The sequence below is a fragment of the Notolepis coatsorum genome, assembly GCF_963971535.1.
Source record: "Notolepis coatsorum genome assembly, contig: SCAFFOLD_1333, whole genome shotgun sequence".
Lineage (NCBI taxonomy): Eukaryota > Metazoa > Chordata > Actinopteri > Aulopiformes > Paralepididae > Notolepis > Notolepis coatsorum.
This window is the reverse complement of record NW_028174703.1, coordinates 23,630-51,620: the sequence shown is the minus strand read 5'-3', so window position 1 is coordinate 51,620 and position 27,991 is coordinate 23,630. Positions and strand designations below refer to the sequence as shown.

The window sequence follows — 27,991 nt, the reverse complement described above, 5'->3', positions numbered from 1 at the left end:
AAAAGATCGTTTTTGCTTTATTTCCCTCCCCAGCCGTAGTTGAAAGTACAAAAGACTCGCCGTCCCTAACTACTATATTGCTGGTCCCTGACTGTAATATGTAATACTACGCTATACGTTAGGTACATATCACAGCCGGACAACTTATGGGTAGTGAGATGAACTTAAGATCCCCTGGACAATGTTATATTATATCAATTCATTTTCCGTACTCACTCTATAGACTCATTCTAGAGACGGGTTTCTTGTTTATAGACATACCGTGTTTGAGCCAAATCAGCAATACCAACTGAGTCATGTGACTGAGTTGCCCCCTACCTGCGCGAGCTGCTGCACTAAAAAAGTATGATGGAGCTCTATGGAGAAAGCATGACACTCCCCTGACTAACAGTATAATGGAGCTCTATGGAGAAACCATGACACTCCCCTGATTAACAGTATGATGGAGCTCTATGGAGAAAGAAAGCATGACACTCCCCTGACTAACAGTATAATGGAGCTCTATGGAGAAACCATGACACTCCCCTGACTAACAGTATAATGGAGCTCTATGGAGAAACCATGACACTCCCCTGACTAACAGTATAATGGATCTCTATGGAGAAAGAAAGCATGACACTCCCCTGACTAACAGTATAATGGAGCTCTATGGAGAAAGCATGACACTCCCCTGACTAACAGTATAATGGAGCTCTATGGAGAAAGCATGACACTCCCCTGACTAACAGTATGATGGAGCTCTATGGAGAAAGCATGACACTCCCCTGACTAACAGTATAATGGAGCTCTATGGAGAAACCATGACACTCCCCTGACTAACAGTATAATGGAGCTCTATGGAGAAACCATGACACTCCCCTGACTAACAGTATAATGGAGCTCTATGGAGAAACCATGACACTCCCCTGACTAACAGTATAATGGAGCTCTATGGAGAAAGAAAGCATGACACTCCCCTGACTAACAGTATAATGGAGCTCTATGGAGAAAGCATGACACTCCCCTGACTAACAGTATAATGGAGCTCTATGGAGAAAGCATGACACTCCCCTGACTAACAGTATGATGGAGCTCTATGGAGAAAGCATGACACTCCCCTGACTAACAGTATAATGGAGCTCTATGGAGAAAGCATGACACTCCCCTGACTAACAGTATGATGGAGCTCTATGGAGAAAGCATGACACTCCCCTGACTAACAGTATAATGGAGCTCTATGGAGAAAGCATGACACTCCCCTGACTAACAGTATAATGGAGCTCTATGGAGAAAGCATGACACTCCCCTGACTAACAGTATAATGGAGCTCTATGGAGAAAGAAAGCATGACACTCCCCTGACTAACAGTATAATGGAGCTCTATGGAGAAAGCATGACACTCCCCTGACTAACAGTATAATGGAGCTCTATGGAGAAAGCATGACACTCCCCTGACTAACAGTATAATGGAGCTCTATAGAGAAAGCATGACACTCCCCTGACTAACAGTATAATGGAGCTCTATAGAGAAAGCATGACACTCCCCTGACTAACAGTATAATGGAGCTCTATGGAGAAACCATGACACTCCCCTGACTAACAGTATAATGGAGCTCTATGGAGAAAGCATGACACTCCCCTGACTAACAGTATAATGGAGCTCTATGGATAAAGCATGACACTCCCCTGACTAACAGTATAATGGAGCTCTATGGAGAAAGCATGACACTCCCCTGACTAACAGTATAATGGAGCTCTATGGAGAAAGCATGACACTCCCCTGACTAACAGTATAATGGAGCTCTATGGAGAAAGCACGACACTCCCCTGACTAACAGTATAATGGAGCTCTATGGAGAAAGAAAGCATGACACTCCCCTGACTAACAGTTGTTTCAAACGAAAACGGCTGGATGTAATTTTCCCAAATTGGCAGGGCTGTGAGTGTGCGTCTTTCACCTTTTACATATCTAGCTTTGGCATGGATTGATTGTTTAGATCACTAGCATGGCTAACAAATGCAAATATATTTATAGTCTGCCCCATTGTTCTGACCAGGATTACTTTCCTTTTGCCCCTTGATGCGCGCGATCACTGAGTCTGACGTGGACGAGAAACCTGTCTATAGACTATTCTCTAAACAGAGATCAGGCCACTTATTTGTTAAACACTCACCCAAAAGTTGTCGAAATGCCCCGAATTTCATGTTTAGGTACTAGAGAGTACGAACAATGAAATTATATGATATACCATCACCCTGAGGAATCTTAAGTTCATCTCGCTATCCATTCATTTGACCGGCTGTGATATGTAGATGGCGCCATAGATATATATATAAATAGATGGTGCAAGGCGGAGTCTCCAGCATAGTTCACTGGCGGCCATCTTGTCACAGTCAACTATTCTGGTACGTTCTATGGTACCTGTTGTAAGGTGAGTGATCTGCACAAACAAAAATACTCTTAACCCACTGAAATCTTGACGGATTTACAAACGTTATTAACGTGGCTATGATTCAGGATGCTTGGACATGTTGAAATGATTTTCATATCAAAGTCCATTATAAGTGTGCAGTATGATAACTAACTACATCTCTGTGACGTCTATAACAAACCAAACCGTTTGAAAATCGGTTGAAAATTGTGCAAGCTATGGCTATTTCATAGTACATGCACCATAGACATTCAGGTTATGAGTGGGCGTGCTGCCTGTGGCAAGATGGCCGCCACGTGGCAACGTCGGTCTCCCAATTGGCCAGCCGTGCGGGTGAGTCATCGAGCCTTTATATATATGTCTATGGCTGGCGCGGCGTAGCGTCGTGTATTACAGTTCGGGGAGCAGCAGCTAGACACACAGATGTGTTGAAAGCCTTCCCCCCCTGGGGGGTGTGGTCAGGCACACTTGGCGGTGGACAGACAGAAGGACATGGTGGAGGGCGGGACCAGGATGTCGGTGAAGATGGGTCTGTACCCAGCGGGGAGAGGAGGGGCGCTCTGCTCCAGTAGGTCCAGGACCGTCCCTCTGACGTCCCTGGAGACATCTCCACGGATGTCCAGCAGCACAGACACATGCTCCTCACTGAGGAGACACACACGTCAGTAGAGACAACATGTTACTACTAGTATCAGCCCTGCTCGGTCAAATAGAAAGTTTGCCGTCGGTAGTGTGATAGTAAAGGGTTAATCTTCTGTAGTGTGGCAGTGAAAGGGTTAACCGGCTGTTGTGTGGCAGTGAAAGGGTTAACCTTTGGTGTATTGTCGCAGTGAAAGGGTTAACCGTTTGGTAGTGTGGCAGTGAAAGGGTTAAAGATCCCCTCCAGATATATTTGAAACCCTTAACACTTTCCGTGCCACGGGTCCGGTGCCCCGGAACCCCGTTGAATGCCAACGCCCACTTCAATGATAGAGCTCTCATATTTGCGAACGCATTAACTATATCTTAAATTATGGCTATGTGTATAATATGGCCGTCGCTTATCAATGACTTGTTTGCAGTCAACATTGTCGAAACGGATTGTTTTTTTAATCGGTTCATTTCCGTTTTTATACCATTTTGAAAAACGCTTGTTTTATGAAAGTTCCAGAAGATTTCAGAAGATTCTGTGATAAACGCCCTTTACTGGAATATACTGGAATACACAAACGCCACTGTGGATACATGGGGCTATTGTGGACAGGGTGAGCAGTTTTAAGTACCTGGGAGTCCACATCACAGAGGACCTGACATGGACAACACACATAGACACTGTGGTAAAAAAAGGCGAAACAGCGCCTCTATCACCTGAGACAATTAAGGAAGTTCAGAGTATCGGGGAAGATACTCCAGTCCTTCTATTCCGGGGCTGTAGAGAGCATTCTGACTGGGAACATCACTGCCTGGTTTGGAAACAGCATGGCCCAGAGTGGTGCGCTCAGTAGAGCGCACTACGGGTATTGCACTACCACCCCTGCAGGACTTATACAACAGGAGGTGCAAATCCAGAGCCTGCAGAATAATGAAGGACCCTCACCACCCCAACAACAGCTTGTTCAAGCTGCTGCGGTCAGGCAAGTGCCTCTGCATACACGCAGCAAGAACAGAGAGTCTAAGGCTCAGCTTCTTCCCCCAAGCCATCAGAACATTGAACACTGAACTCTCCTCACACAAGCACACATGAACACACACATACACACAACACACATTCTGCACTCGCTCACACACAAACGCACCACAGGTCACTTTAAACATAAGAAAGGACATTTTAAAGGAAGGGGGGGGGGAGGTCACTTTAAGGAAAGAACTTGTTGTGATTATTGTATAGTTAGTAATAGCAAGGATAGCATAGGGACATAGAGTAAAACTGTATATTGTATAGTAGTGTACATAGGACCCAATGCCTTTAATTCGTAGCTAAACATTGTATTGCATTTATCTCAGGATTTATTAACATGTATATTTTATCATGTCTATTTTATCATGTCTATTTTATGTCTATTTTATCATCTTCTACTTATTTTATTTACTATTGTATTCTTGCACAATCGAAGCGGGCATGGCCAACCGCATTTCACTATATGCCCTGGTATGTATGTGATGAATAAACCTCTTGAATCTTGAAAATCTTGAATCTTGAATCTTCATACTGGATACCTGCAGGTTCAGCTAGTTAAGTTAAGTTAAGCTAGTACTTGTTGGGAGCAACAGAAGTTCAAGTGGAACATGCTCAACTCTTCACTGCGATTAACAGAATCATTGTGTGCGCGTGGAACCAAATAATCTACCTAATAAAGCAGCATCCAGAGGGGTACAGTTATGGGCAGGTAATAGTAGATGAGATAGATATAGTCAATACAATTATAGTAAAGATCAAAATAAGTAGTGTAAAAAATATAATTAACTCTGAATATAAGAATATGAGCAGTGTAATCAAAGGTGCAGATGAGGGTCTATTCGTTATATTATATGTTACAATAAATATGGGCAATACAACACTGAGAGTCTGAATATATACTATGAGTAAGTAAAGTACACAGTATACACAGGTGCAGTATACATAAGGTACAGTACCATATACGTTGTAGTTTGTGCAGTTTAGGCGGCAATAGTGAGACACAGCTACAGTAGGTGGGGTTTTTGCACATGTTAGGAGCACCAGCTAGGTGGGGGGTTTGCACATGTTAGGAGCACCAGCTAGGTGGGGGGTTTGCACATGTTAAGAACACCAGCTAGGTGGGTGGTTTGCACATGTTAGGAGCACCAGCTAGGTGGGGGGTTTGCACATGTTAGGAGCACCAGCTAGGTGGGGGGTTTGCACATGTTAGGAGCACCAGCTAGGTGGGGGGTTTGCACATGTTAGGAGCACCAGCTAGGTGGGGGGTTTGCACATGTTAGGAGCACCAGCTAGGTGGGGGGTTTGCACATGTTAGGAGCACCAGCTAGGTGGGGGGTTTGCACATGTTTATATATATATATATAGTAAAGCATGAATATATAGTGTATAAGAGAGGGTAGTTACCTGATATCAGGGTACTTTGCTACTAGTCCAGACACCTCCAGGGTGAGCATGATGGGGTCTTTGAGTCGGATGAAATCAGCCAGTACAGGTAGCAGGGCCATGGGGTTCACCTCAGGCACTGACCCCTCACCTTCCTACATACACACACACAACCACACACACATAGGCACACACACATCCATGAGTATGCGCAAATTGCGCATGTGCACACACACACACACACACACACACACACACACACACACACACACACACACACACACACACACACACACAAAGACATAGACATACACACATAATTTATTATTAATTATTTATTTTATTTATTTATTTTTCATGACAGAGTGGGACAAGAATGGAACTTCCCTCCTGCACATGTGGAACATATTTTGTACCTACTGGGTGAATCTACTGAACAATAGGCTCTAAAAGCATAGTGTTGGTTAGTAGCTTCTGTCTGATCGATTAGGTACTGAGGGTAGGGTTAGTAGCTTCTGTCTGATCGGTTAGGTACTGAGGGTAGTAGGGTTAGTAGCTTCTGTCTGATTGGTTAGGTACTGAGGGTAGGGTTAGTAGCTTCTGTCTGATCGGTTAGGTACTGAGGGTAGTAGGGTTAGTAGCTTTTGTCTGATCGGTTAGGTACTGAGGGTAGTAGGGTTAGTAGCTTCTGTCTGATTGGTTAGGTACTGAGGGTAGTAGAGCTAGCAGCTTCTGTCTGATTGGTTAGGTACTGAGGGTAGTAGAGCTAGCAGCTTCTCTCCGATTGGTTCAGACCCTGCCTCCTCACCAGCCCGTGGAACAGCTCTCTGAGCTGCTGGTCGTCCTGGACCATGCGCAGGGACAGCTGCTTCCTCTCCTCAGCGCCCCGACACACCAGCCTCTTCTGCATCAGAGCTCTGACGTACTCCACCACGGTCAGCCACTGACACTCCTCCTGGAGACGCTGGGTTTGAGTTGGTGGGATCGTTCAGAAAGATTACCTATGGATGATTCTCTGGACGCATCAAATGAGGCTAACACCCTTGCAAGACCATTGAAAAATACTATAGACTGTTGAATAAAACACTGTAAGGTGGTAGTTTAGCTGTCTAAACTCAACCTCCCCCTCCCCTTTTCCATTGACCCGCATCTGAGAGGATTGTTGTTTTGCATACATTTGCACAACTCTTTGTATAGTAGGAAAGGAAAATCTATGATTCAGATAGTTTTCTTATACAGTGTAATGAATAAGTGATCATAATTTTGCTTTGGACCCCCAGATTTCACACAAGGGCCCGTAGATGTCCCAGATCCCCACTTTTGGAACCACTGAGTTAGAACATTGGTTTCAAAGGTGTGGTTTGGTGACCCTCAGATGACCTATATTAGACTATAGCACAGGCAGATTCCCTCATTAAGTGACTTTAACCTAGGCTGTGTGCAGGCCTGGACTGGCCATCTGGCATACTGGGCATTTTCCCGGTCGGCCGATGCATCTTTGGGCCCTTATAATAAAAAAAATAATAATAAAGAAATGTGATTTATAAATAAAAATATATATATTTAATTTCTTTTATTTATAAAAAAGTTTGGTGAACGACCGGCCCACTACTAGGCTGGGACAGCGGCCCATTGGTACTGACTGACACTGGGCTGCTGCCAAATGTACTAAAATAACAGAAATGTTTTCTGCAGCTTCAACGTCGTCATCCACAGTAGTGCAGCAACAGCCTCAGGTGGCCCACTGCCAGGCTGAGAAGCAGACACAGGCAGTGGAGCAGGCATGTGAGCTTGACAGGGGCAAGGGACAGAGTGAGCAGGAGTGTGTGTGCCATGCCATGCCATGATGATTAATTCAATTAATGTTGATAATAATATGAATGATAACATACTCGTAATAACGCTATCATAAAGTGAGGCCGTCAACTACTGTGATGGTATCACGTTGCTGTGAGTGACCTGACCTAGGTCCATATCGTATCATCATAATATTATTTAAAAAATTATTAGGATAAGGGTTCCCTTGAATGATAAAGATGCACAAATAATATACAACACCTGTAGCTCAACTGCAAAAACAGATTTTTTGATTTGATTAGATTTGGAAATTAAAAACACATCATAAAAACAAATTATCTTGACCAATTTGTATTCCTGAAGATATCACCTAAAAGCATTAATTAAAACACTTATTTCCAAGGTGGTCCTCAATGGAAGACATAAAAACATAAAAACACAGCACATATAGCCTACTCAACTGCAAATTTTTGCTCAACTGCAAAAATGTATGACTTATGTATTAGCCTACAGGGAAAAACACATTCACAACAGGCAGCAACGTTTATTTTCAGCCAAGTATGGTAATAAGGTAACTATTAGGATTATATGGTATGGATTACTTACTCTTATAACGTATTACTATCTGTGGTAGCTCTAGTCTCCACCTACACAAATAGTTTTTGTGCTGTCCATTGAGCATGCACCTTCACGTGGTATGGTACATTAACTGTAGGTCAAACTCCCCAAACAAACAAGCACACCATTGATTTAATTGCCATATAAATCACATACAAAGATCTAACTATCTTTCTGAACATGAATATAAAACAAAACGGTGATCTATTAACTGTGTAAACCTTATGCAATATTCATCATTGATATTTGAATACTTGAAATCTGTATGAACTGAGTAGTTAGTATCAAATGAAATAAGATGGAACAGCTCCATGCATTAATTGAATAAACAACTATTTGCTCATTACCAGTTAAAATTTTACAGCTTTTTGCACATCTTTGTCAGGTAATTCCAACAATTCTGGACCTGAATGTACTAGTTCATTGTAATCATCTCTCTCTCCTATTGTCTAGTCAAACCAGGTTGTGGGGGAGAGAGACAGGGATGAACAGGCTATAGACTACTTTGCCCATCCTGAGCCTGCTATGATGCAGGTGTTTTTACATCACCACCCAAAACAAGATTCAGCCAAGAGCGAGTGACTACACTGGTCCACTTGCACTGGTCCACTTGTCTATGGCACTTACTACCCAGCTTTGTAGTGGTTTGGGGGAATAGTACAGTAGGTACGCATATTTAAGGGGACCGCAAGGATTGTGTACTGGTGGGTGGTGTCCGACCGATTATGGTGGGCCGGTCTGGGCCAAAAATGCCAGGGCCGATTTTTGGTACCAGTCCAGCCCTGGCTGTGTGTAACTCTCACCTGGGCTGTGTGTAACTCTCACCTGTCCTAGGGTATGTCTGTGTGTAACTCTCACCTGGGCTGTGTGTAACTCACCTGTCCTAGGCTGTGTCTGTGTGTAACTCTCACCTGGGCTGTGTGTAACTCTCACCTGGGCTGTGTGTAACTCTCACATGTCCTAGGCCATTTTCTTCTTCTAAATTACATGCTATACTATGTTATTTGATACTATCTTGTCTAGCACAGTCTCTGGAGCGTAACAGTAAGAAGCATTTTGTATGAAAGTATTCTGTACTTCTGTATGACAACTATTAAAGAAACTTGAACTTGAAACTAGGCTGTGTCTGTGTGTAACTCTCACATGGGCTGTGTGTAAGTCTCACCTGGGCTGTGTGTAACTCTCACCTGTCCTGGGCTGTGTGTAACTCTCACCTGTCCTGGGCTGTGTGTAACTCTCACCTGTCCTAGGCTGTGTCTGTGTGTAACTCTCACCTGGGCTGTGTTTAACTCTCACCTGGGCTGTGTGTAACTCTCACCTGTCCTGGGCTGTGTGTAACTCTCACCTGGGCTGTGTGTAACTCTCACCTGTCGACAGGGAGGGCGGACGCGGCCGTACAGGTCCAGGTGTCGCTCCAGGACCTGACAGACCTTGGGGGTGGGGTCTCCCTGGGCCAGCCAGGGTCGCGTCAGTAGGCCCGGCAGGAGAGGCTGGAGGTCCAGCAGCAGCTGGTCCATCACCAGGCGACAGGCCCGCCTCACCGCGCGGTCCAGAGCCGCCAGCGGGTTGGGGGGCGTCCGAGAGAACTGACCCGCCGATCGGGAGGACTGCTGCTGCTGCAGGCTTACTGTGGAGGTCCTGGGAGGAAGAGGGGTTAGGTAACTATACACTCTAAGCACGTTGGATAAAAGCACTATATAAAGTCCATTTCTATTACCATATTCATGTGAATTCCATGTATGTCTTATTCTGTCTGTCTGTCTGTCTGTCTGTCTGTCTGTCTGTCTGTCTGTCTGTCTGTCTGTCTGTCTGTCTGTCTGTCTGTCTGTCTGTCTGTCTGTCTGTCTGTCTGTCTGTCTGTCTGTCTGTCTGTCTGTCTGTCTGTCTGTCTGTCTGTCTGTCTGTCTGTCTGTCTGTCTGTCTGTCTGTCTGTCTGTCTATCTTACTCTTACTCTTACTCTTACTCTTACTCCCAAATGAGGCTACAATATGAAGCTCAATTGGGTCTTAGAACTCAATTAAAGCTTAACGGTTTATCGCTACACAAAGTTAGTTCCCCGTTCACTGTCTGTGGAGCTGCCCCCGGACCCAAAGAACCCCCAGACCCCCACGTAGGTGTCCCAGACCCCCACGTAGGTGTCCCAGACCCCCACGTAGGTTTCCCAGAACCCCCACGTAGGTGTCCCAGACCCCCACGTAGGTGTCCCAGACCCCCACGTAGGTTTCCCAGAACCCCCAGACCCCCACGTAGGTGTCCCAGACCCCCAGACCCCCAGAACCCCCACGTAGGTGTCCCAGACCCCCCAGACCCCCACGTAGGTGTCCCAGACTCCCAGACCCCCAGAACCCCCACGTAGGTGTCCCAGACCCCCCAGACCCCCACGTAGGTGTCCCAGACCCCCAGACCCCCAGAACCCCCACGTAGGTGTCCCAGAACCCCCAGACCCCCACGTAGGTGTCCCAGACCCCCAGAACCCCGGATCCCCACTTTTCAACATGTGATTGGTTGCTGTACATTCAGTTGAACAAAAGGGGCATAGAATGAAAGAGCCAACACACTGGATGAATGTAGCCTACTTACCTTTTCACACCAATATGGGCTAAATGAGGCCGGTTAGAGATTCACAGAGTCAGTATCGGTACATGTTTGGCTTATCTCCCAGGCCCAGACACAAGGACACCATACCTCCCAGCCCCAGACACAAGGACACCATACCTCCCAGCCCCAGACACAAGGACACCATACCTCCCAGCCCCAGACACAAGGACACCATACCTCCCAGCCCCAGACACACAAGGACACCATACCTCCCAGACACAAGGACACCATACCTCCCAGCCCCAGACACAAGGACACCATACCTCCCAGACACAAGGACACCATACCTCCCAGACACAAGGACACCATACCTCCCAGCCCCAGACACACAAGGACACCAATCAATCAATCAAATCCTTTATTTAACCAGATATGCATCATTGAGATTAAAATCTCTTTTTCAAGAGCGATCTGGCCAAGCAAGGCAGCAGAAAGTTTCAACATAAAAAAGAACATCACAATAAAATACAGATAAAACATTTACATCAAGCTCCAATTTCAGGCAAGTTATCAAACAGGCAAATGATCAAACACAGTTGCACTGACCAAGGGAACTGAGTTCGTAGGATTTTAAAATGGCTTTGAATTCTCCGAGGGTGACCAGTCCTGGTAATTTTAGGTCCTCCTGTATCTTGTTCCAAGATGAAGGAGCAGCATATTTAAAAGCCCTTTTTCCCAATTCAGTTCTCATATGGGGAACTTCCAGTGTTAGAACAGCTTGAGAACGAAGGGCATACTTATATTGCTTTGTGCACAGAAGCACACTTAGGTACGAGGGAACCAGTTTAAGCAGAGCTTTGTGCACCAGAGAGAGCCATCGAGAAAATCGCCGTATTTGTAGAGATGGATAACTTGCAATGGTATATAGGGTGCAATGGTGCACTCGACCATACCTCCCAGTCCCAGACACACAAGGACACCATACCTCCCAGTCCCAGACACACAAGGACACCATACCTCCCAGCCCCAGACACAAGGACACCATACCTCCCAGACACAAGGACACCATACATCCCAGACACAAGGACACCATACCTCCCAGCCCCAGACACAAGGACACCATACCTCCCAGACACAAGAACACCATACCTCCCAGACACAAGGACACCATACCTCCCAGACACAAGGACACCATACCTCCCAGACACAAGGACACCATACCTCCCAGACACAAGGACACCATACCTCCCAGACACAAGGACACCATACCTCCCAGACACAAGGACACCATACCTCCCAGACACAAGGACACCATACCTCCCAGACACAAGGACACCATACCTCCCAGCCCCAGACACAAGGACACCATACCTCCCAGCCCCAGACACAAGGACACCATACATCCCAGCCCCAGACACAAGGACACCATACCTCCCAGCCCCAGACACAAGGACACCATACCTCCCAGACACAAGGACACCATACCTCCCAGCCCCAGACACAAGGACACCATACCAACATGCTGAAGCACTGATGAGGGATAGTAACAATCTCAACACAGAATCGGATACATTTCAGACTGTATCTTTTGCTTTTAAAAAGGGCCTCAAAACGAATTTACTAGTTTTAGCCCTTCTTATTCTATGTTCTTTACTCTTTTACTAGTTTTAGCCCTTCTTATTCTATGTTCTTTACTCTTTTACTAGTTTTAGCCCTTCTTATTCTATGTTCTTTTACTAGTTTTAGCCCTTCTTATTCTATGGTCTTTTACTAGTTTTAGCCCTTCTTATTCTATGGCCTTTTACTAGTTTTAGCCCTTCTTATTCTATGTTCTTTTACTAGTTTTAGTCCTTCTTATTATTATGTTCTTTTACTAGTTTGAGCCCTTCTTGTTCTATGTTCTTTACTCTTTTACTAGTGAAGTCACAAAGGTCTATGTTCTGGTTTTGATAAGATCAGAACCGGCTTGATCATACTCTGCGTTGTGAATTGTGTCTCCTAAAAACCCTTGTACTTTCAAAAGACCAACTGGTCTTGTTCGACAGCAGCTAAGCTGGAGAAATGAAGGCGAAGGTGTAACAGCATCGGTTTAATTCAAAGTTAACGGTGTAATCACAATGGTTCTGGTTCAATTACAATAAAGAACACTATAATATTCAAGGTACCGGAGCACTATGCCGCTCGTCCTACTAAGAAAGCAGATTAAAGAATGATAGTTGTTGAGTTGTTGATGTTCTTTGCTGTCTGGCTGACAAACAAAGAAAGTCTTTTCTCCCTCCAAAAGCTCTTTTCCGTTGGTTCTCCTCTGCCCGCGCCGTCCGCTGTGTGAAGGTGGGTGTCGTCCTGTGTTGGTTTTCGTTTTTTAGTGTCTCCCCACCTTCCCATTTTATCCATGAGCCAGAGACCCTGGGCGTGACGTCACCAAGTGACCTCACGCATAGGATTTCCACCCAATCGCGAGCCTTCACAGAGTATTTGAAAAAGAGGGGCCGTCCCCTGAGGCCCACCAGCTATTTCCTTTGTTTTCCAATCAAAGAATAAATACCGTCTAACTAACATAATACTTTGGTTGTTGAACCCAAGATATATATATATTCGAATTGAGATTGATTTCATAAACACAGAGATATCATTTTTGAACAGTTTCTTGTGATGCTAAATGAGAATCACAGTAGTTTTATCATTTAAGCCCACTTCCAGTTTCTTAATCATATTCTTTTAACTTAAATCAATATCTATTTTATACAGTTATTATTCAACACATTTAAGTATTTTCCAATGTAGATTCAGAAGTGGCCTATTTCAAACTCTGTGATTCTTATTCATAAACATGGCATATTTTATATCATTAGATTCAGAATTGTTATCACAATATAACAGGACCCTGTGTAGTTCATATTAAACTAATCTAAGTATAGAAACAGACATTTGAAAGTGTACTTGAGTTACTGAGAATGGTGACGCTTTTCTCCTCCCCTACATCTGTCTCAACATGTAATAATCAGACCAGATGGCCTGGCCTCGGGGCATGAGATAACGACTTCCTGTGATGTAGTCAGGTCACAGGACCAGTTTAACAGATAACACAGGATATGTGACTCCTGATCTTTTGTCTGCAGCTGCCAACAGTTGTATGCAAATCACCTCCTGTTGTGAGCCCCCGGTCTCTGTAAACACACACACTCTCTAAGCTTGTCACCCTAGTCAAATCAGGTTTAAACTATATTTGATTGGCAATCTTTCCACTTTGACTGTTTCTACAAGACTAGAACACATGATTTTGATTTGAACACCAGTTTCAGGCAAAAACTATGGTTACATTATAGTCAAGTTAGACCGCGCTCACAAGTTCTCACACTGGGTGCTGTAATCCCATAAAGTTCAGTATATCAAAGCAGGGTAGCCGGACCAGCACTCACAGGTTCAATGTTTTTTATTGGCAGCCTGAATCAAAAGCAGACATGTTTCGGACAATGTCCTTCATCAGTGGTTTGGCTAGCCAATCATTTTCACTGTGGCCACAATGAATAAATCGATGTACTTTTTTTTATATAGCTCGACTCAGAATGATTTACTCTGCTCATCCTTTGTTCTTAGTCATTTCCACGACAAGAGCTAAAACTAGTAAAATAGTAAAGAACATAGAACAAGAAGGGCTAAAACTAGTAAAAGAGTAAATAACATAGAACAAGAAGGGCTAAAACTAGTAAAAGAGTAAAGAACATAGAATAAGAAGGGCTAAAACTAGTAAAAGAGTAAAGAACATAGAATAAGAAGGGCTAAAACTAGTGCAGTAGTATTTGGTAACCATAGATAGTATATCAAAGCAGGGTAGCCGGACCAGCACTCACAGGTTCAATGTTTTTTATTGGCAGCCTGAATCAAAAGCAGACATGTTTCGGACAATGTCCTTCATCAGTGGTTTGGCTAGCCATACCACTGATGAAGGACATTGTCCGAAACATGTCTGCTTTTGATTCAGGCTGCCAATAAAAAAAATTACATCGATTTATTCATTGTGGCCACAGTGAAAATGATCAGTTCATAGAGAGACACACATGTGTACACACATGTGTACACACAAGCGTCTGACCAGAAAGTGACCAAGAGGTCTGGTCAGACACAGATTAAATACACAATTGAAATGACGTACATTAGACATCAAGATATGACAGAAAGGTAAAACCAAAATATGCCAAAAGGGAAAAATGAATAAACAGCATTGGCTAGGCGGTGTTATTGTTATGTCTCTAACTGGAGTGGTAAACAACCTTGCCACGGCTCACACATTGGGAAAAGATAGGTCAAAAGTCATCTTTCTCCCCACACCTTGGAGCTGTCAAAGAGACAGTCAAAAATGTATGATAGAATATATATTTTAACACAGATCTATAATGACATGATAATATTGCCACGACACCCTTCTTACTCTTTTACTAGTTTTAGCCCTTCTTATTCTACGTTCTTTACTCTTTTACTAGTTTTAGCCCTTCTTATTCTATGTTCTTTTACTAGTTTTAGCCCTTCTTATTCTACGTTCTTTACTCTTTTACTTGTTTTAGCCCTTCTTATTCTATGTTCTTTTACTAGTTTTAGCCCTTCTTATTCTATGTCCCTTACTCTTTTACAAGATTTAGTCTTGCTTATTTTATGTTCTTTTGTACTCTCTTGCTAGTTTTTATGTTCTTTTACACTGTAGCGCCTTGAGATTTGTTCCACAATTATAAAGGCCCCTACAAATAGAATATATTATTATTATTATTATTATTATTATTATTATTATTATTATTATTATTATTATTATTATTATTATTATTATTATTATTATTATTATTATTATTATTATTATTATTATTATTATTGTTGTTGTATGGCCGCTTCTCCTTCTCTTCCCCAGCTCTCTCCTTTCTTCTCCTTCTCTCCCCCAGCTCTCTCATTTCTTCTCCTTCTCTTCCCCAGCTCTCCTTTCTTCTCCTTCTCTTCCCCAGCTCTCTCCTTTCTTCTCCTTCTCTTCCCCAGCTCTCTCCTTTCTTCTCCTTCTCTTCCCCCAGCTCTCCTTTCTTCTCCTTCTCTTCCCCAGCTCTCTCCTTTCTTCTCCTTCTCTTCCCCAGCTCTCCTTTCTTCTCCTTCTCTTCCCCAGCTCTCTCCTTTCTTCTCCTTCTCTTCCCCAGCTCTCCTTTCTTCTCCTTCTCTTCCCCAGCTCTCTCCTTTCTTCTCCTTCTCTTCCCCTTCTCTTCCCCAGCTCTCTCCTTTCTTCTCCTTTTCTTCCCCAGCTCTCTCCTTTCTTCTCCTTCTCTTCCCCAGCTCTCATTTCTTCTCCTTCTCTTCCCCAGCTCTCTCCTTTCTTCTCTTTCTCTTCTCCTTCTCTTCCCCAGCTCTCTCCTTTCTTCTCTTTCTCTTCTCCTTCTCTTCGCCATCTATCTCCTTTCTTCTTCTTCTCTTCCCCAGCTCTCTCCTTTCTTCCCCTCAGTTTAACTGCTGGTTATGTTATGGCTACTGCCAGTGTTGTAGTACTCGAGTCTGAGTCCTGGACTGATTTTCAGGACTCATGACTCGACTGGGACTTGAGCACTGATGACTTTGACTCGAGCATTGACTGCATTCGGACTTGGAAGGTGCAGATGAGGACTCAGACTGGTCAGTTATTTATTTATTATTTTAATAAATCATTTGGCATAAGATATTGATGGCTATATTAATACTGTGAGATTATAAAATGTTGTGCAAGGGCAGACACGTGTGTTCCACCTACATGCGGATTCACATCGATACCCTCATGTTCAGTACTTAAGATGCCTAAAGAGACACCCCGAATTGTGCGCCTTGTCATTTATGTTTAATGTAGACCTTTTTTTATTTGTATGTCAGCTCTTTGACTGCCAGAGTGGAGTGGACTCAACCTTGATGACTTGGACTTGGACTCGGACTAGGGTAATGGGGACTCGACTCTGACTCTTCTTTGGTGACTCGGACTTGGACTCGGACTCGAACACGGGGGACTCGAGATTTAGTGATTCGACTACAACACTGACTACTACTGCTATTATCATAATGTTTACGGATCCATTTAATTGTTCACGACTTTGAAATAACATTTTCTGAGCCAAACCAAACTGTGGCGTATATACAAATGATCATATATAATAAAATTGTGACCTGAAAAATCGCCATTCGTATCGTAGCGGAAAATGTGTATAACCGTTACACCCGTCACAGACAGATGCAGGGTGTGGACTTTACTATGACTACCACTGCATGATTACCAATGAACTCATCAGGATGCTCAACGACAATAACACTATGTAACAAACCATCAACTACACTCACAGCACACACATCCACACGCACACACTCACTTTAAATAAACACTCACCGTAGCACCCACTTTACTCACTTTATTCATTCATTCATGCAGACACTTTAACACACTTTATATTTATTGGTAAAGAGATTTGCACTACAATTCATACCCCATTGCATCGTACCTAAGTTGTACCTCATCCCATGTCTGCATTGTACTGTATACTGTATTACTGTAACTCACTGTTACTCTTTTTTACTCTGTATTGTATATTGTACATATTGACTGAACACTTTTTGCTTACGTACTTTTTACTTTCTATTTTATACTTTTTATCTATTTTTATATAGCATACTCCCAGGAGCTCATAACAGAAAAAAGCATTTAATAGAAAAGTATTTTATTGTGACAACTAATAACTTGAACTTGAACTTGAATTACCCACAAATAAACACAGTGAGATTCTTTCTCCCGCGGCCTTACTTGAGGATGATGCAGTTGCTGATGGAGGCCAGTAGATAATGGAGGTAGAACTTGTTCTTGTTGTGAGTCTTGTCCCGACGGTGCTCCTTTCCCAACTCCACCAGAGCTTCTCTGAACCTGCACACACACACGCACAAGCACACATGCGCGCACACACACACAGTCGCACACACACGGATAAATGGGCAGGAATGAACGGAGAACGTGAGATCATCACTTCGGAATACACCCCTTTATAATAAATGGATGCATTTCAATTCAATTGAATTGCATATTTATTTAGTGAAAAGCAGCTGCAGACTGGGGTGAAATGGTTTGTGATTAACAACGGAAACGGTTCGACTGACACCAACCTGTTGAGTTTTAAAGTGCATTGTAAGATGTTCCGTGTGTCCGGAGCACAGGGGCTAAACGCAGATTTCTCCAAGTTCAGTGAAAACTCTCTGGGGGGGGGGCCTGGCGTTTTTTAACCCTTTCACTGGCACGCGACAGAAGGTTAACCCTTTACTATCACACAACAGACGGTCGCCCGTAAAGGGTTAACCTTCTGCCGCGTGGCAGTGAAAGGGTTAACCGGCTGTCGTGTGGCAGCGAAAGGGTTAACCTCCCGTGTATTGTCGCAGTGACAGCGTTTTGGTAGTGCGGCGGTGAAAGGGTTAAGAAGCCAATCGGTGGAGCGAGCACGATGAGGTCCAGAGGTCCAGTCCCATAACGAAGTGATAGAAGGTGGAAGATCTCCAACAATGGCTTCATACAGAGACGGATGCCAGTGCAAATCACATCTCTGCCAGAGAGGACCGACCCAACCTTGCTGTACAACAGGACACAGTGACGAGTGATAAATCTGAGGGCGGAGTGATGCACAGAACCTAAGGGCTTAATGGCGGGGTAGGAGAAATGAGCTACGGTGAAGCCTACAATATGGTCAGCTGTAATAGAGTAAGCTGTTCTATGCAGCGACGGGTTTCTACAGACTCCCAGAGGCAAGCTGGATTACACATTTTAATAAAAAAAAAGTCCTGGCCTCAAATCAGCAGACAATTTTGTTCAGTGTGAGTACTTTTCGACGACGAACGCGATGGTAGGTAGTGTTTGTTTTCCGAAGAAACCCCTGGAACGCCACTTGGCAGGCCAAAGAAATGTGATTGGTTGTTCGGAGTGGTTGGTTACAGGCCTGGGAGAGTCACAGAGACCGGATCTTTCCTCAGTATATACAGTAATAATAATAATAATAATAATAATAATAATAATAATAATAATAATAATAATAATAATAATAATAATAATAATAATAATAATTCATTACATTTATATAGCGCTTTTATAGACACTCAAAGTGCTCCCCACAATGTAGGGTGGAAATGGCCTCCTTCACCACCACTGGTAGCACCCAACCTTGGGCTACGCAGGTTCAATGGCTGCCATACACTGGCACCAGGCACACATCACACTACACGATGGCTGAACGGCTCAGGAGACAGGGATTGACAGTGTATTGGTAGTGGCTGGTTACAGGCCTGGGACTCTTGTTTACTGGACACGGTTTGAAGTCTCGTGGCCCTTCATCACTTGTTTACTGGACACGGTTTGAAGTCTCGTGGCCCTTCATCTTCATCACAAGCCATTAGGACTTGGCGTTGTCCAGGAAGCTTATAGCTTATCCGCAACAGTAAGTTACTTCCGGGGTAGGCCTGATTGGCCCCGACAGGCACGAGACGCGCAACTTTCTCTGCCGCGGAGCGGCAGAGCGGAGCTCATTATATGCCAGTAACCGCCCCCTAATTCAGTATCCAGAAATAGCTCAATTGGCAAGACTGCATGGCTGTGGATCCTACGGCTCGTTGCTGGCGAGTTTGATTCCCTTCAATTTATTTATTTATTTATTTTTTTAACGTGCATTCGCATTCTTTCGCCGTTTCATTTCGCCGGTTAAGTTTAGGCATTGTTTCGGAGTTGGTTAAGGTTAGGCATTGTTTCGGAGTTGCTTAAGGTTAGAAGGGTTAAGTTTAGGCGCTGTTAAGGAGCTGGTTAAGGTTAGAGTTTGACTTAGAGAATGGCAATCTTTTTTAACGTGCATTCATTTCGCCGGTTAAGTTTAGGCATTGTTTCGGTCGGAGTTGGTTAAGGTTAGGCATTGTTTCGGAGTTGCTTAAGGTTAGAAGGGTTAAGTTTAGGCGCTGTTAAGGAGCTGGTTAAGGTTAGAGTTTGTGTTAGAGAATGGCAATAGACAGCCTATTTCCGCGCGACAGCTCTCAGCAGCCTCGTTGCGCGTCCTGAGTTTGCCGCGTCACGTGCCTGTCGGGGCCAATCAGGCCTACCCCGGAAGTCACTTACTGTTGCGGAACAGTTACAGGCGTCCAGGAAATGAACAGCGCAGTAGTTTCAGACCGGTCCCTACCAGGGGATGTGCATGTTTTCCTCTTGAATACATTGCAATAGGTCTCTGACGCATTTCCATACAGTATGGAATGTACAGGTATATCTGTGTTTTATACAGGGGTCTCTTTGTTTTATACAGGGGTCTCTTTGTTTTATATATAGGTGTATCGTTAGGTTATGACTATAACCAAGTTCTGTTAGTTAGGGGCGATGCTTGGCATCGCTACTGCACTATCTCGCGTACGTGCACGCGTACTGAATAAACCACAAATGTACCTCTAATACCAGTATTAGTCTGACCACACCCCTCATCAGCTTACCTTCATAAGCAGGTGTGTGGTCACCTGCTCTCCTCCTTCCCAAGCTTTCACCACAAGGTGAGGACAAGGGCTGCAGCGGCGTCCGATGCCAAGCATCGCCCCTAACTAACAGAACTTGGTTATAGTCATAACCTAACGTTCTGTATCGTTAGTGGCTTAGCTTGGCATCGCTACTGCACAAGGGAGGCCAAGCGGAGCCACTTGGCTGACAAATACACCCCGCTGACAGCCCCCCAAAACCATCAGAACAGGGAGGGCCGAGCCCCCACGACCCCCCCTAATGGAGGGTAGCCCCCCTATTAGGGACGTCACGGGAGGGCGACGGACCCGACCGTGCGAAGAGGCACTCAAGCAACTCAACGCACAGGGTGAGCAGACCGTGGCTTGACCCCACGACTACACACACGCACAACCCGCATGCCACCCGGGAACGAACGGAGGAACAACCTCGTTACTGCCCCCAGAATCACGGGGTCAAGGGCAAACCCAACCCCGTGGCAAGGCCGTAGCAGCGGAGCACGAAGGAAGACCCAGACCCACCAAAAGGACTGGACTCCCTGGAATGGGGGCCCGGAGAAGTCCATGATGCCAGCATCAAGACCCCACCAGGTGGGCACGTAGTGCCCCGCCCCCCACATCGCCAGCGTATTCGGACAAAGGCCCCTCAGTTACTGCACCTGGTATTCCCAGGCGGAACCAACCAGGCCAGAACCTGCCCAGCTTCCGAGATCGGACAAGACCGGGCGTGTTCAGGTCGGTATGGCCGTAAGCCGAGCGGGCCCCGTCCCCCCAATAGTACACCGCCTAGCACACTGACCCTGCAGAATAGGCAGTCAGCATGGCCGTAAGCACACAAAAAAGGTTAACCAACGGAAGCAGGCAGCGCACCGGGGAAAAACCAGGCAACAGGCTGTTAACCCTAGCCTGGAGACTGCGGACGAGACAGGCGCCAGAGGGGACAGCTGAACACAGCCGCCCCGGCGGAAGGAGCGTAAGCTGGCGGTGTTGCATGACCAAGCCTCCATTTAACAACCCCCACCCAGAGGGGTCGAGGCAGAGAAGGCTGACACGATTGGCAGACGTCATGAACGTGCAGGGGCACCCTCAAACGGTGAACCCGGGAGTTGACACTGCTCCAACACACCAGGGAATCAACCACCTCGGTGTTACCCAATGCGGTGGTTGTTCCTATAACCCCTCAAGAAAAAACTCCAAAACACACCTGCGGGTATACACCGGCTATACCGCAGTACAAGTGTTTCAGTTTCCAAAAAGGGTTAACCCAGGCCTACGGGTCGCAAACATCACTTCGGACCGGGCCTGGCGGTACGGGAAGCACAGGGTCACCAGAGGAGGTCAAAAAACCACCCCCACAGGCCCCTCTTCGCCATGCGTGAGAGAGGAGCGAAAAATAATGGAGAACCAGCCCCTAAGCACACCGTACCTGGTATTCCCCGGCGGTCTCCCAACCAAGTACTAACCAGGACCAACCTGTGTAGCGGCCGAGATCCGACGAGATCGAGCGCGTACAGAATGGCATGGCTGTAAGCCATGACGACAGTGCTGAGTAAAAACATACCCAACCAGGGTCTCCATAGCGCTTAACCCTGTGACACCCAGACCGACCTGGCATTTTTCCCCCTGAAAAAAGCCCAAGTCCCTCAGGGTACCAGAACAGCAGATCTGCATCCCCGGCGGACAACGGGTTCAACTGATCTGGACCAGCGTGACCAGAACCAGTCCCGTGCCCTAACCACGCCGACATGCCTACTCCAGGAGAAGGGCAGATATGCGTGTTGATCTTAACATGAAAAGAAGGCGCCACCCAGACGTTGGGACAAACCGCGCCTGGTGGCCCACCCCAAGGGCGTGAGACCCCACTACATATGTTCAGATCCATCCCGTCATCATCCCCCAGACATGAACGAGAATCCGTCGACAACCCACCCAGGTCATGGGATGTGGTCGCCGGAAGAGGAAAAACCCCCATCTCAGTTGCTTTATAAAAACGCTGTTTCAACCACAAGCAACTAAGGCGTGCCAGTCAATCGCCTGTTTACAGCGAGCTAGCACTATACGTGCGTCGGGACACACCCCCATCAATGAACAGGCTATTTAGACCTGTCATTGAATCCCCAAGGCGCCCAGGGGAACGACAAGAGGGGTGTGACACTCCCTAACTCCAACACTTCTGGAATAGAAAGAAGGAAGCATCAACAGTATGTATCCCAGTCTACACAGCCGGGGTAAAAAATGTTCACATTTTTACATCCCACCACCCTCCCATAGGAAAGAGACGGGGATCCCCAGAGAGACTTCCCACGCGAGCTGTACAGATTGAAAAGAATATATTGCACCTTGAGCCATGTAAAAAACTGGTTTTAGGGCCTCCGGGGAAGAGGCACCGAACCCATACACACTCAATAAACGAATTGAATCGAATATACATACAATAGAAAAGGACCCTTCTAGAGGGTCCACTCACTTTGACAATCTGAGGAGGAAGGCTCTGTACTCTGATGGAGGCTTCCTCACATGGAAGAAGGAGTCCGAACTCACAGAAGGCCTGAGTAGGCGCTTGGTGAGGAGGAGCCCTGACCACCCCCCCTGAAAACAGATCCATCACATGGACCTGAACAGCACACGGAAGTCCTACCAACAGAGACGCGCACGGTGACGTACTCTATGGCGGGGGAATTCCTGCGGTGCACACGCCCAATATACCAGGCCGTGGGACCAGGAACTCCCTCCCACCCCCCCCCCCCCCCCCCGTAACGTGCCGAACCGCCACGTGACGGGAACCTTGAAGGACAGGGGGTGTACCCCTGACCGACAGAACAATGGGGAGAGGAAAGGTTACCAGTTCACCCCTTTACGACCCCACACCCATGATACGACGTAACGACAAAAAGAGAATATGACACAGTCATAGTCAGCTCTATGAAGCGTTTCACAGCTCCACACAGCGCACGAGCTAACCTGCTATCTGATTTTTACTAAGGAAAAACACAGAATAGAGAGGGCTCAAAGAACCCCGGTCCAACATACACATGTGCTTCTGTGGCCAGTACAACCCAGTTGTAGGTCACATGACACACACAACCCATCATCACCTACAAAAAATGGCAAAAACACTCAACAGAGGAACGCCGTTTTTTTCACAATGAGAGAATACATCATTCTTGATTAGTATCGACCACAGGCCTTGCTAAGCACACATGACAGCAACCAAACCAATTTCCCTATAGGAAATAAGTTTCTCCAGCAGATTTAGCACAACCTCAGCAATCAAGCTGAGAGTTACATCGTATCCCTACCACACAAAAGACACAATTAATGCACAACATGTCTGATAGGAGGTGATAAAGTCCCCAGGGAACCGGGGGGGGAAACACAATCCTCCTATTTTACCCTCAATACGGCCAGTTAAAACAGGAAAACCTGTTAATGTGTGAACTCACTGTTCATTGTCATTACAGTCTGAGAAAGAACATTCTTTTACTCACTCGTCACCAAGCATAGCTTCATAGGTTAGTTGCCTTAGTAGTGAGTACACGGTACACATAAACACCATGATGTTTCTCACACAACAACCAGATCAATACATCACGATCTGCACGGAGAAGCTAACTGCCAGTGACAAAAACAGCTCACACACAACCCGCAACGTATCTCAAATGCATTGCAACAACACACGTTTTGGGAAAAAACACCGTTATTCACAATACATTTAGCAAGGTAAAACCAGAAGACGTGTTATGAGGTCTGGCCAACCCCGTACCTGCCCGGAACGCAGATCAGCGAAGTGCAGTCACAAGCCACCGTAGAACACAACCGTCCCGTGTTGTTCGATCCGGGCAGCGTCGCCGCTCCACCAGTCGCTACAGTCCTCTTTGTTGACGCAATCCCCGTCTAGGCTCAGGCAGGGTCGACGAACATCCCCTGTCAAGGATGACGTCGTGGTCAAGAGTGTAAAACATGTTAAAAATCAAAGCACGTTCAACAGAATAGCATCAAGCTAACGGCTGCTCCAACCGTTCGGGTGCTATTGCTTCCGCTCGCGAGACGCCGATCTACGACGCACGCGATCAGGAGCGAGCTCCCGGCGGCGCGCGAGAAGCCAAGCTACCCCGCGCCAGGCCACCGACCGGCTAACCGTAAGCTATGAACATGTAAACAATGACATAACACTCACCCAGACAGGCCGCCGTTCTGAACCCTCCTCACTTTTTAAGAGAAAAGAGAAAACAAGACGTCAACACCGCTTCACAACGGTGACATTAACACGTCCGGCGGAATCAGCACAGTACCAACTGGCCTGTATAGCTGACTTTGAACATGAATCTGCCGCTATCGCACATTACATGCACATATCCCCTCGTGAAGGAATACTCTCATTTGGATATGAAAGATGGGGTCTTAACACGGTGACAGAGAGAATCCACTCGTCCAGAACACACAGGGATCACCAGTGTCAATGGTCGCGGCCCACTAGTTAAAACTATAATGGTCGCCAGACCAAGGCCTTCTGTCGCCTAGACGGCTAAACAAAGGACCCTAGCCTGGGGCCGGTTTCCATAAACTTTGTCAAGTAGCCCCCATAGCACTAACAGACAAGTGGAGCCCGCCAGCAAACACTACTCACCCAACCTGGAACGCACCGCTCCTCACAACAGCGGCATGTCCGACAGTTCAGCTGTGGCCTGACAGGTTTCACCCCAACAAACACAGCAAGGAACTGCAGTTGAGAAGCATGCAGCGGCGTGCTCCCAATACGAAAACCGGTGGAGGGTTTGTAGAATGATCATCATCTTCTAGACACTCCAGTACGAAGACAATATCGCCGTATTTTCTCGAAAATAGTGAGAGAGAAAATAAAGATATGATGTCAACGTATCCTTGTTTCCCAAGCTGTTCCTAATCCAATTTCTTCCATCATGGTGTCAAGTGTGGGGATCTACCGAGGCACCTCTTCCTTGTGGTGAAAGCGAGAAGGAGGAGAGCAGGTGACCACACACCTGCTTATGAAGGTAAGCTGATGAGGGGTGTGGTCAGACTAATACTGGTATTAGAGGTACATTTGTGGTTTATTCAGTACGCGTGCACGTACGCGAGATAGTGCAGTAGCGATGCCAAGCTAAGCCACTAACGATACAGAACTGTGTTTTATACAGGTGTATCTGTGTTTTGACATGAAGAGTTTATGGAATCAACGTGTTGCTTCTTGTTCTCTGACACACAGACACTCACTTTAAGGCAAAGCAGAGAGGCAACCAATAGACAGGCAGGCAGACGCACACACTACATCACTTCTCTGACAAAGAAACAAGAATATATATACAGTATACAGACCACACACACACACACACGCACAGACACAGACGCACACACACACACACACACACCTGTTGAGCAGGTTCTCCATCTCGTAGAGGCCCATCTGAATGGTCTGGTCCCGCAGAGACTCTCCAATCATCAGAGCCACGCGAGCGTTTTCCTCCAGCATCTGACACAGACACACCACAGACACACCACAGACACACCACAGACACACCACAGACACACCACAGACACGGACACACCACAGACACACCACAGACACGGACACACCACAGACACACCACAGACACACCACAGACACGGACACACCACAGACACACCACAGACACGGACACACCAGAGACACACCACAGACACACCACAGACACACCACAGACACACCACAGACACAGACACACCACAGACACAGACACACCACAGACACACCACAGACACACCACAGACACACCACAGACACACCACAGACACGGACACACCACAGACACAGACACACCACAGACACACCACAGACACACCACAGACACACCACAGACACACCACAGACACACCACAGACACGGACACACCACAGACACACCACAGACAGACACACCACAGACACAGACACACCACAGACACAGACACACCACAGACACGGACACACCACAGACACAGACACACCACAGACACGGTCACACCACAGACACAGACACACCACAAACACAACTCATTAACTGGCAATTAGAAAACACAGACTATTTATAATGAACATACGTCTGTAGTTTAGTTTGCCTACAACAAATTCACTGGAGTTTGTCTTGGTGACATTGATGCAGAGACGTTACCAGTGTGGTAGGTGCTGTAATAATAATAATAATAATAATAATAATAATAATAATAATAATAATTCATTTATTTTGTAAAGTGCTTCTCAATGACGCAAAGTTGCTGACGATAGGCAAAAAGAAAAACAAAGAAACATAGAACCACAGGGAAACAGGGAACAATATGAATACACAGGAACATAGAGCCACAGTAACAGACAACAAAATACAGGAGCCAGTGGGGGAGGGGAGGCAGTCGGGAGGTAGATTCAAATGTATTCTGCCGTCAGTGTGTGAATGTTTGAAAGAAGGTTACCTGTGTGATAATAGTAGGTAGACTAATAGTAGGTACTAGGTAGGTGTTGTGTCCTCTCACATTACAGGTTGAAGCTGTACTTCCCAAGAGTCTCCACTATGGGGCGTAGTTGATACAATGCCATGTTATGCATACAGAAGGAAGTGCAGAAGAAGAGTACACGATGCTGTATGATGATACCATGCTGTACCATGCTCGTACCTTGCTATGCTTAACTAAAAGGCTAAAGAGTAATCCTGCTTCCTGAGTCTTATTACTACACCTATACCTACATACAAAATACTACGTACGTACAACATAACAATCGGCGACGAGTGAAGTTGAACCGGGGAATTTTTTAACGATGCTTTTACTGCAGGAGAAATGGCTAATTTACATGTGCCTTCTCCGACGGCGTTTTTACCCTGCCCCGGAGAACCTACTATGCCGTTCAAGACTTGGCACCAGATGTTCACGAATTACTGGTAATTCTGGTAATAAATGCGACTGGAAATGGCTGGTCCGAAGCTCGGAAGAGAGCTACCCTTCTACATTGCCTGGGTACCGAGGGTCAGCGGATTTTCTACACATTGCCAGATACAGGTGATTCTGTGGCTAACGCCGTGGCAACGTTGGATGCACATTTCACTCCAAGAATCAACGTAGTAGTCGAGCGACAGACGTTCAGAAAGCGTGCACAAGCACCGCATTAAAGCATTGCACAATACGTCGTTGCTTTGCTTGACCTAGCTACCAGATGTGACTTTGATAATAAAACTGAGGAAAATCTCCGGGGTCAGTTGATTGAACATGTAGCTAGCCCACAGATAAGGGAACGTCTGCTGCTTGAACCAGGTTTGACGCTGGACAAAGCTATCAATCTAGCTACGCAGTTTGAAGCAGCTACACTGCATGCTAAAGCTATCAGTACCGAGCGTGCTGCTCCAGTACATGCTGTGATGCCGCGGTCTCAGAATACTTTCAAGAAACGGGACTGGCAGCGCTCCCGTCCAGCTAAACCTGCTGCTGCTACTGATTCTGCTTCCAGTCGCTCTTGCTACCGATGTGGCTCGGGGAACCACCTGGCGAACTCTTCACAATGTCCAGCAGTGAAAGTGACTTGCAAATTATGCCAGAAAACAGGACATTTTGCTCGTGTCTGCCGTGCTAAAACACAGTCGGTGAGTACAGTGGAAATTCCTGAAACTACAGTGCTATGCTTGGGAGCTTCTGACATTACAAAAAGGATTGTGTGCAATGTGCATGTACACACACATACTACCCAGGCTCAGGAATTGAGACTGGTTGTGGACACAGGCTCAGCAGTATCCATAATGCCACTGTCTACTTATGAGAAATACTTCAGTGAAACTACCCTATCTGCACCTACTGTTCGGCTGGTGTCGTAGACCAAGGCTAGCATACCTGTCATGGGGTGCCTACAGGCTCAGGTGAGGAGAGACAATGTCACGGTCCCTGCTACATTTTACGTTGTGGATAAAGGAACTCCCCTGCTGGGAATGGACCTGTTGACTGCACTCCACCTCTGCATTAGTGGAACTACTGTCCTCCCCTCCTCCGCTCCTACGCCGTCTACACCTGCCCCTGTGATGGCTACTACTGTCACAGCTCCTACGGCATTTGGCTGTGCAAAAGGCTTTGTGCA

The 27,991-nt window shown here is 46.0% G+C and overlaps 1 protein-coding gene across 1 annotated transcript in view; it reads right to left on the bottom strand.

Moving 5' to 3' along the window:
• Positions 1 to 1,666: 1,666 nt before the first annotated feature.
• Positions 1,667 to 27,991, bottom strand: part of LOC311247486 (exocyst complex component 3-like protein) — a gene marked incomplete at its 5' end in the record, with an annotated part of 47,836 nt that continues 21,511 nt past the window's right edge. Inside the window, 6 exons of the mRNA XM_084338528.1 lie at positions 1,667 to 3,056; positions 5,473 to 5,606; positions 6,260 to 6,415; positions 9,234 to 9,504; positions 17,190 to 17,306; positions 25,294 to 25,394. Of these exons, the coding sequence (XP_084194654.1) occupies positions 2,870 to 3,056; positions 5,473 to 5,606; positions 6,260 to 6,415; positions 9,234 to 9,504; positions 17,190 to 17,306; positions 25,294 to 25,394 (966 nt within the window). The remainder of the gene's footprint in view (positions 3,057 to 5,472; positions 5,607 to 6,259; positions 6,416 to 9,233; positions 9,505 to 17,189; positions 17,307 to 25,293; positions 25,395 to 27,991) is intronic.